This window comes from Phaenicophaeus curvirostris, chromosome 9, assembly GCF_032191515.1.
Source record: "Phaenicophaeus curvirostris isolate KB17595 chromosome 9, BPBGC_Pcur_1.0, whole genome shotgun sequence".
Lineage (NCBI taxonomy): Eukaryota > Metazoa > Chordata > Aves > Cuculiformes > Cuculidae > Phaenicophaeus > Phaenicophaeus curvirostris.
In genome coordinates this window covers 22,956,205-22,967,265 of record NC_091400.1, presented here as the reverse complement: position 1 = coordinate 22,967,265, position 11,061 = coordinate 22,956,205, and the positions used below count along the sequence as shown (strand labels likewise).

At 40.2% G+C, this 11,061-nt stretch overlaps 1 protein-coding gene across 1 annotated transcript in view; it reads right to left on the bottom strand.

Annotated features, from left to right (window-relative positions):
• Positions 1 to 714: 714 nt before the first annotated feature.
• The window catches only part of RPS24 (ribosomal protein S24), a 449,404-nt gene continuing 439,057 nt past the window's right edge, over positions 715 to 11,061 (bottom strand). The window contains exon 5 of the mRNA XM_069863893.1: positions 715 to 725. Coding sequence (XP_069719994.1) covers positions 723 to 725 — 3 coding nt within the window. The 3' untranslated portion in view covers positions 715 to 722. The remainder of the gene's footprint in view (positions 726 to 11,061) is intronic.

Sequence of the window (11,061 nt, the reverse complement as noted above, 5' to 3'; positions counted from 1 at the left end):
TGAGACTTGCATTTGACACAGCCCTTGATAAATGAGCAGCTGTCAGGAACAGCACAGTGAGCATTAGAACACTGGCTGAACAAAATAGTTGCTAGTAAGGTAGAGATTACAGAGGGCTCTGAGGATATTTTCCAAATGAAATATTGTCATGTCCTCTATAAACCTGTCTCACCTTGCTGAATGTGAAGACTAGCTTTAGCCATCAGTAACTTATGTGATTTTGTATTGATCCAAAATCAGTGGCCTGAGGCTTTTCCTTAAAGATCATTTAAGTACCAAAACAATATTTTCATCTCTGCCTTTAGTCTTGGTTCTTCTCAGACAGACAGTAATGCATGGGGTTGTTGTGACCCAAGCACAGGACCCAGCACTTAGCTTTGTTGAATCTCATACAATGGGTACAGTTCCAAAGTTAATGATAAGTAGCTTATCCAATACTTTGGAATCAAAAGATGCTTTGTCTTTTAACCTTGCATGCTTATCTAGGTAACATCTTAATTATGATACATTTTGCTTATTTATTTTTAAATGAACCAACTGAGCTATGAGAAGTACAATGCACAAACATACTACTAAAGCAGAAGGAATGGCGGGTAGAGGACAAACAGGATGAGTTCAGGAAGAAAAATTCTCTCTTGCCATTTCCTTCCTGACTATGGGCACATCACTTCCCCCTTCCTTTAAGATCTCGTTTGTCCTAGTCCTCGAGTCTGAATGTTCATTCAAAAGTCAGCTGATGCTGGACTACAGTGCAGTTGAAAATGTTTTGGATCCAGCACTTGGAGAGTAAACTGCATTTACACAAGATATAATCAAGGATAACTCCCTGTAAGCCCACAGTAATTACAGGTGAGCTTACCTCGGTCAGTTACCTTTAACTTAATGAGTTATGGGCATAAAATGTGAAATCATGCAATTTCTCATCCACTGGGTTATTAACAAAGGCAAGCAAGTCAAAGCTCACTAAATGTCATAACAGATTTTTGTTTTAAATATCAAGCGGCAAGATTCGCATCCATCATGGATTCTGTGTCTAAGTTCAAGGGCTAATATGGTAGTAAGAAAGATTATGAGTAGGCTTTTAAGAAAACCATTTAAGGCTACCAGACTCTGCGAGCTAAAACAGCAAAGAAAATTCACTGCCTCTCAGTACAACTTGTTATACAATTAATTTGATCTAGAAACAGAGTATTTACAGGGTAATTTGCAATACGTAAACTGTTAAGCACAAAATGGCACTCTTTAAAGTCATTAAACATGATTCACCTTCATTACAGGCACAGTTGGGATCCAAGAATGTCTGTTTTTGTGAGTATGAGCAGAAAAAAAGGTTGTTGTCAGGAAGATGACTTCTGTAGGATTTAATCAAGTCTAATGCCAAGTATAAGTGATCCAAATGATGTTTGATCAACACAACTCACAAAATATTTCTTCTCAACAAGACTTTGATATGAACTTAGCTTATTAATGCACCCAGGAATCCACCTTTAAAGTGTAACACTAGGAGCACAAAGCGGTTAATGTGATCACCGTCAAATAGCAATTAGGTTTCATCAAGACTGTTATAATGGTATTTTCCTTCATGCAAGATAAACTGTTAGTTAAGGGAGTATATCATTGTTTCACATGCTCTCTGGTTTTAATAAGCATACAGACTTGAAAAACCCAGTGGCGGCTGCTTTTTAGCATGTTTTAATCAGCCCAAGTAGTAATTTCTAAAGTGAAGTCTAAGGCTACATACAGATTTAACTGTTTCACTGCATGATTTTAAAGATTCAAATTCAGTTTTTCTTCCAGATTTCATAGAATCATAGAATAACCAGGTTGGAAGAGACCCACTGGATCATCGAGTCCAACCATTCCTATCAAACACTAAATCATGGCCCTTAGCACCTCATCCACCCGTGCCTTAAACACCTCCAGGGAAGGTGAATCAACCACCTCCCTGGGCAGCCTGTTCCAGTGCCCAATGACCCTTTCTGTAAAGAATTTTTTCCTAACATCCAGCCTAAATCACCCCTGGAGGAACTTGAGGCCATTGCCTCTTGTCCTGTCCCCTGTCACTTGGGAGAAGAGGCCAGCACCCTCCTCTCTACAACCTCCTTTCAGGTAGTTGTAGAGAGCAATGAGGTCTCCCCTCAGCCTCCTCTTCTCCAGGCTAAACAACCCCAGTTCCCTCAGCTGCTCCTCATAAGACTTGTTCTCCAGCCCCCTTCACCAGCTTTGTTGCTCTTCTCTGGACTCACTCCAGAGCCTCAACATCCTTCTTGTGGTGAGGGGCCCAGAAATGAACACAGGATTTGAGGAGCAGTCTCACCAGTGCCGAGTACAGAGGGAGAATAACCTCCCTGGACCTGCTGGTCACGCCGTTTCTGATACAAGCCAAGATGCCATTGGCCTTCTTGGCCACCTGGGCACACTGCTGGCTCATATTCAGCTGGCTGCCAACCAACACCCCCAGGTCCCTCTCCTCCAGGCAGCTTTCTAGACAGACTTCTCCTAGTCTGTAGCACTGCACAGGGTTGTTGTGCCCCAAGTGCAGGACCCGGCATTTGGCCTTGTTAAACCTCCTGCCATTGGACTCTTCCCAGCGGTCCAGCCTGTTCAGATCCCTTTGCAGAGCCTCCCTACCCTCCAGCAGATCCACAATTCCACCCAGCTTAGTGTCATCCACAAACTTGCTAAGGGTGCACTCGATGCCTTCATCCAGGTCGTTGATAAAGACATTGAACAGGGCTGGACCCAGCACTGAGCCCTGGGGAACCCCACTTGTCACTGGCCTCCAGCTGGATTTCACACCATTTCCCACCACTCTCTGGGCCCGGCCAGCCAACCAGTTTTCCACCCAGGAGAGTGTGCACCTGTCCAGGCCAGAGGCTGACAGTTTCCCAAGCAGAATGCTGTGAGAAACTGTGTCAAAGGCTTTACTGAAGTCCAGGAAGACACATCCACAGCCTTTCCCTCATCCAGCAGCCGAGTCACTTTGTCACAGAAGGCCATCAGGTTAGTCTGGCAAGACCTGCCTTTTGTGAACCCGTGTTGACTGGGCCTGATCACCCGGTTCTCTTGCATGTGCTTCATGATAGCACTCAAGATCACCTGCTCCATGACTTTCCTTGGCACTGAGGTCAGACTGACAGGCCTGTAGCTCCCTGGATCCTCCCTGTGACCCTTCTTGTAGATGGGCACAACATCAGCCAGCCTCCAGTCCAGTGGGACTTCCCCAGTCTTCCAGGACTGTTGGAAGATGATGGAAAGGGGTTTGGCCAGCACATCTGCCAGCTCCTTCAATACCCTTGGGTGAATCCCATCCAGCCCCATAGACCCGTGGGTGTCTAGTCAGGCTAATAAGGCTCTGACCACCTCCTCTTGGATCATGGGAGCCTCATTTTGTCCCTCTAGCTCTAGGGTTTGTACACAGACAGAACAACTTTCTTTACAATTAGAGACTGAGGCAAAGAAGGCATTAAGTACCTCAGCCTTTTCCTCATCCCCTGTCACTGTTGTTCCTTCTGCGTCCAATAGGGACTGTATGGTCTCCCTAGTCCTCCTTTTATTAATTATAGAAAGATTTTTTGTTATCTTTCACAGACTTTGCCAATCTGATTTCTAGCTGACCCTTAGCCCTTCCGATTTTTTCTCTACACAATCTCACTTCCCTCCTGTAGTCCACCCAAGAGGCCTGTCCCCTCTTCCAGAGCCCATAAACATTTCTCTTCTTCCTGATATCACTCAAGATCTCTCTGTTCAACCAAGCTGGTTTTTTCCCCTTCCAGCTTTTTTTCCGGAACATGGGGATGGCTTTCTCCTGAGCTGCTAGGATTTCCTTTTTGAAGAGCTCTCAGCCCTCATGGGCTCCCTTGCCCTTAAGTACTGTCTCCCATGAGACTTTGCCAACCAGCCTTCTGAAGAGTTCAAAGTCTGCCCTTTGGAAATTTATGCACCTATAAAAGCAAACAACATTTTCCTAAGGATCCTGGACACAATTAAGTATAAACTACCTTTTGTCTTGTGAAATCCATGCTGATTCCTATCAGCAAAAAGTCTGGACACAAGTGATAAACAGTGCAGTTTTGCCCGTGATTTTGAAAAGATGCATGGGCCAATGGGCAAGTTCACTTCTATGTGCATTTTCCAAGAAAGCTCTCCCAAACTGGAAAATTGTAACCGACGCACATGATTTCCCATCTGTGTCCACAGTCTAAAGACTAAATTCAATGTTCTCACAACACTATTTTCGGTTTTGTAAAAACAACAGAAACAACTCCAATGTCAGTACTTCTCTAGAAGGCATTAGGCCTGAATCCCACTCACATGGAAGACAAGAAGGAAAAATAAATGTGTTTCTGACTACAGGTATCCCTCAAAAACCAGGTCAAGTCAGCCTCCTGTAAGGAGTCAAGAGATTTTCACTCTCGAGTTTAAAAGGTATAGTGAGAAAGTTGAATCTTCTTCTCCTGGTAGATGTGAAGATAGGGTCACCATTGTCTTACCTTCTTATTTGAATCAAATATGATCTAGTGAACCTAGAGCACACCACTCAGACTCAAAAAATCACCATTAGCCAAAACATTATTTGCAAAAAGAGAGAACTGACAACTGCAGCAATTTTGATTAGGTAAAGAGGAAGAAAGAAACGTTATTTCCCAGCATCCAAGTGAAATCTGATTCTTTACTCCTGGACTTTAAGAAATAACAGTAAGTATTTTGATATCTTCCTTGTTTCTTTTTATTTCTAATTGAAGTATACATTGTAACTTGAAGTGTATTTCTTTCACTTCATCATTATGGCAGGACAGTTTTTATATCTGAGCTTATGCAGTTACTCATGTCTCTAAGATTTTCATTTGATGTATAAAAAATTAATAGAGTGACTCAGATTTATTTTAGAGTTCCATGTAAATTAAAATCACTGCAACACAGGAATAGAAAGGATCTCAAGAGAGCACTTAGTTGAACTTGCATGAAGAAAGAATCAAGAATACTTAAATCATCTCTAACATTTTTAAACTGTTCTTAAAACCACTGGTTAAGGAATTTACCAGAACATTGTGTAAACTGTGGCAATTTCTGAACACCCAGAATTAGAACTTAAGCAAATTTAGTTTCGCCCTTATTGCAGGACATTGAGCATAAATTATTCTCAACTTAAAAATATCTGGGTAGTATTTGAAAGATCTGTATTTCCTGTTACTCTTCTACTTTCTGTGAAAATTAAGCAGCGTTGATTCAAACTTGCCTCACATGTTTTGCTTCCTAAACCTCTTTTCGTTGTTGCTGCTTCCCTTACATATTTTTCTAAATGTGTACATCTTCTGTGAAAGTATATTCTAAATGTATACATCTTCTGTTAAGTGTGGTGTCCAGAATCATATCCCAGATGAAGCCTCAGCCGTGCTTTCCAGAGGAATACAGATACCTCTTCATTTCTAATGAGACACTTGTGCTACTAAGCCCCAAAACAAGAGCTTTTTCTTTTGCAACAGCTTCACATTCCTTGTTTATAACTTACGCTGTAATCCATTAAAACTCCTGTAATGTATTCTGAATCATATAATGGCTATGATTTGGTCACACCTATTGATTTTAGTCTTCGTGACACCAAGCCATTTCTCAAACTTATTAAAGTGGGTTTGAATCACAACTGTCTCTCAAAGTGCTTGCAGCCAAACCCTTGTGTTTCGGTGTCATCCACAAGTGACGTAACTATATTTTATATTTCGTTGCCCAAGATACTAGCGAAAATAATAAAAGACCTTGGTGTAGAATAGGTCCCTGTAGAGATTCACGTGAAATTCCCTAATATTTGAGGGAATCTTTTAACAAGCTGTGAATTCCCATTATCGTTATTGTACCAGGATTACACTTTTCCAATACCCTTTGAGAAAGCAATGCCAGAAAATACCAGATTCTTTATGAAAGATATATCACATCTACCACTTTTTTCTAACTCATTTACTGCAGTCTGACAAAGAAAAGAATTGGATTAGTTTGATGAAACGTGTTTCCCATGAACTTCTCCTCCTATATTTTAATTGCATTATTGTCTTCCATGAAGAAAACAGTTTCCTTATAGATAATGATTTTAGAATTTTGGGGTAAATTGAAGCATGTATAACAATTCATGTCTTTGTTTATCCACTTTTTATTTCTGAAAGGGTGGATCTGTGTTCATTCTTTACCAGTCTTCCACAAGTGTGCAAAATTACTCGGAGATTACTTTGGTTAGTTTCCTTGTGTACTCTAGAATGAAAATTCTCTGTTGACTTGAATCTTGCCTAAGTCCTCTTTAAAGTGTTTACTTCTCATGTTAAAATGATTTTGTTAAAAATCTGGTCAGAACAGCCCTTGGAGAAGATGGAAAAGGTGGCACGGAAGGTTTTTATCTGCCTGTGCTATTAGCTATTTTCTTTCCTATTCGGTTGAAGTGTATCTTTTCTTTCTCTTGCAGTTCTCTTTTCTACCTAATACCTTTTTGGCCTTTTCCTTTTACCTTTTAGATCTTGTAAAATTTACATTAATGCTAACATTTTAATGAATAACAAAGATAGTTCTCCATAAATAACATTTGCTGTCTTCTGAGTTTCTCCTGACGCTAACCTTACTTTCCCCTTGTCTGGTTTCCTCCTTCTATAGTTTATATCAAGGCATTTTATAAGATCTCAGTTTCTGGTGACATGTTTTAACTGACTAAACTGAAGCAGCCTGGCTAACGCTCACACTGTTCTGCAGCTCATGACTCCTTGCTCTCTGCTTTGCTTCATGTTGTTGTAGTACTATAAGCCCTTGTGGTTTTACACACAAAATGCAATACACAGCATTTGTCTTGAAGCCACTCTGCAAGCAAGTGTATATGGCAGCATCTTTTTGTTTTCTGTTTTAACACTTGTCTTGCCCTTTTGAGTTCTGTAGAAATTCACAGTGTAAAGTAATATGAAAGAGCATATTGTTCAATACATACATAAAGACATAGTTATTCTAGTGGCTTGTGTGAATTGATGTAGGAACTCAGGAAATGAATTGTGCTTCAATTACTACTGTTGTGATAGAACACCACTTGTCTGAAGGTGAGAGATGGTTAAAAGAAAGGTAAACTAGAAGTCAAGATGACAGTGTAGAACAAAGAAGAGTGTAGATTGTTCTTGCTTTTCACTGCAGTGAGAATGCACCTGACATTTGAAAACATCGTTAGCTTCAAGTCCAGTTAATTATTTACTAGTAATAAAAATAGTTTCAGCTGATGCATCTCCCTTAAGATCCCTTGGTATATTTTTGGTCTGCGACCATATTTTTGATCTCTATTTAAAAACAGCTGTGTTGTCTGTGCCACCTCTCTCCCTACTGGACCACAGACAGTGTACTGACTGACTGAACAATTGTCATGCAGCAAACGTAAGGAATCACTTTTTTAACAGCAAACTAGAAACTTCATTAAAACTTGCAAGAACAGCATTTCTGGTACCATTCCCACCCACAAAAATTCCCATGGAATTTCTGGGCCTTTAGTTAAAGGAAAACTATTTTCATTCCTCATGCTTTTTCTCCTTGAAATATACCCTTGATATCTGAAAGTTTAGTCTGAATGCTAAAGTATTTCTAAGTGTTACAATATCTCTTTTTAAAGACAGCCAAAGTCCCAGAATTTCTTGGCCTGATGAGTAGCGTACACGAGTGCATAAATAATGCGTGGACTGTTCTGTGTGAAGAGACTTAGAGGAAGTGGAGGAGAAGGAAGAGAAAAGGCAGGGATGATAGAGGATGCAGTGATGCTCTCCTCTTTGTGCTGAATGAGAAGAAAGAAAGCAGCCCCCTTCTTCCTCTCAAAACCACCCCAAGCTAAAAATAAAACCAGAGACAAAGAAACACTGACAGAAGTGTTTCCTACCAGCTTTTTAGTATTTTTAAAAAAAATTATCTGTTCACTTTTTTATGTATCTGATTCAACAGCCCCTGCGTTTACAGTAAACTGCATGTTTAAATTGGGGCCCATATGTAAGGTCGGGTGATATCAGTGAGCTTATGCTTATTGCAAAATTGTAGTCATACTACACATACAATATTTTTTTAGAGGTTTTTAATTAGGGACACTTTTTCAAAGTAACTAGAAACAGTTAGGATTTGGCATTAACTGTTAGCATTTTCCACAGCCATAATTACGCAGAGTTTAAAGGCCTAATTCCTCATCTACTCAGATGGTAATTCCAGCCATATAATAGTCTGTTGTCCTAGTCCAAATCAAGTCTGTGTAAGCAGAAAGTGTGTCTGGCCACATAGTCTCTGAAGTTATGAATGGCACGTCCCTGCTTCCAGCCCTGAAGTCCTGTGTGATTGGCCATAAAATGGCAAGTTTCAAAACCCTGCAAGTGGCTATATTTCAGAGGGAAAAAAGTAATATAAGTGTAATTCTGTAAGGAAAGTTGAGTTCTTGGAAGTTCAGTAGGGGCTATCAATATTAGGAATTACTTTGAGGGCTAAAGTCACTGTATCACAGACATTGTAGACACTGCAGGCTTTATAAATGATCACAACTTCAAAACCTCTAAATATTTAATGAACTAAATTGTATAATCTGGCCAACATTTACTGTAAACCAAATAAATAACTAAGCTGCCCATTAATTCAGAGAGCAGAGTGTGATAATAAAACTGCTCTTAAAAATGGGAGACGTTGTGAATGACTGCTTTTAACATTTTAATAAGCATCGTTAACTTTATATGAAAGGTTTATAAACATTTACTTTGCAAAACTTCTAGCAATAGGATAGATTTCACTGCTTGTTCTTATAGAGGTTTCTTTCTTAAATAGTGAACTGAAAGTAAGCAATGTATAACCCAAAATTCAGTTAAAACCTTCAGAATGTGTGAAATATTATAAACTTTCTCCCATTCCGTGGATCTAGTTCCAATACATGCCATAAGATGGTCACTTATTTACAATGGAGCTCACTTTGCTTTAGATATATTCCTTCTTTGTTGCACATCAGGTAAAACCTTCCTTCTCCCCTTCTTTAATGGAATAAACCTATTGGCAGTCAATCATTAACTCCTAAGGGCTCAATTCAGTAAAGGAAAAATTACCTCCATAGCTGCATGCTGTGAGATCTCCTGATGAATCTGCAGCTGAAAAGTTAGATCAAAATAGCTTATGTAGAATTAATAACAGAAATACATTGTAGTTATGTTGTGCTTTCTTACTTTAGAATCTTCAAATATTAGTTAATGAAGCCTCACAACACCCATGTGAAGCAGGTAAAGGCTATGAACACTTCATGAAAGGATAACCAAGGTATATGGAGTTGAAAAGTGCTTCCAAGGGAGAACTGTAAATTGTTGACAAACCTGGGATCAAAGTTACTCAGGAAGTCATTTGGTCTGTCTACACATGGCAGGCACTGAATTTCTGCAGTTAAAAGTTTTAACCATGCACAATTCCCTTTTACTTTTTCCCTGGATGCTGAAGCCGAGTTCCACACTGCTCTTCCCTATGCCCCTTCTCCTGCCTGTGTCCACCTCAGGATGGGTGCACCATCCATGATAAGCAGAGGAATGTCACCGAGTATTCTTGGCATACAAGTCTATATAGAATTTATCATAGAATCATAGGATGCTTTGGGTTGGAAGGGACCTTTGCAGATCATCTTGTCCAACCCCCTTGCAGGAACAGGACATCTTTAACTCAGTCAGGTTGCTGAGAGCCCCATTCAACCTGACCTTGAATGTTTCCAGGGATATACCCAGCATTTTCTGACAAGTGTTATGGAAACAGGAAATTTTAAAGAACAGAGTTACTTGTGTGATAGACTGGATTGGAAATATTATAACTAAGTTTATTGTCACAGAATTTCTGATGAAGTCATTGTCCTTATTTACTCTCTATAGAGTGGTCTGTTGCTGCTGGGAAGACATTTCATCTGCTAATCAAAATTAGGCCAAGAGTGCATACTTTTGCTGATACTGAGGACACGATTGTTTAAGAGATTTAAGAAATAGCAGCAAAAGTCTTACTGCAGACAAACCAGTATAAAATTAAAGGTACTTTTGTCAGTACCACTTATTTTGCTCACAAACCCTTGTATCAATCACACTGTCAAACTAACTTTTTTTTAGCCTGGTTTCTAAGGGAAATAAACAATACAATTGTGCTACCAGCCTGTCTGCCAGTACTGACCCTAATGATCTTGAATCTGCCAGCCAATTCCAACCACATCTGACAATGCCTTCAGGACAGAGGTCTCAAAAATCTTCCTCTCCTTGGAGTTTAACGAATATCAGGAGTTGGTAGAGGAGAGAAAATGACCATACTAATCCTTTCTCTGAGGACAAGACATGGAGAAAGGAAGCTTTCTTCATTCAGTTGGCAGCAGCAAGGTGGGTAGTTGCATGTGTGTGTGGACTGCCCGATCAGCACAGCTTGCCAGTCAGTACAAATATACGTACTCCAAACCTATCATAGCAGAAACCCCAAACGTGTATAGAGGGAGGACAAGGAGCAGATGGGAGGGATCACAGAATCACAGAGAATGAAGGAAGAATGTGTGGCATTGCAATAGGAAGATGAGATGGGGTGGCATGGACAGGGATTCAGGAACGGGAGATGAAACTGTGTCATCAGGGGAGGAGGAGGAAAAAGGGCACTGGGTTTATGTGAGAGACCTGCAGAAATTGTAGGCAGAGCTGTTGTGGCTTGGTTTACTGAGTGGAGGAGACGTAGGTTAATTAATCCTGCAGCTTCTGGAATAATTTGTTAAATTACATGCATGTTCTACACTAGAAAGGTTGGCTGGTATATGCCTGGATACCATATTGTGTAGGACAGCCTCTACACAGGAGCAGCTTTGAAATACAAGAGGGGCATTAAAGGACCTTGGTTTTATCCTTTTTTTTTTCCCATGGTGGGCAAATAGGCAATGAGTCAGTTCAGCTGAGGGGAATGATTTAGTGATTGATCTAAGTGTCAGGTTTGAAATCACTGCTGTAGACTCCTTGAAACTACAAGGTCATCTCAGCCCTTCATCGTTCCAAGGAAGAAAAATTAAGTACCACAACTGGTCCTTTGACTGAG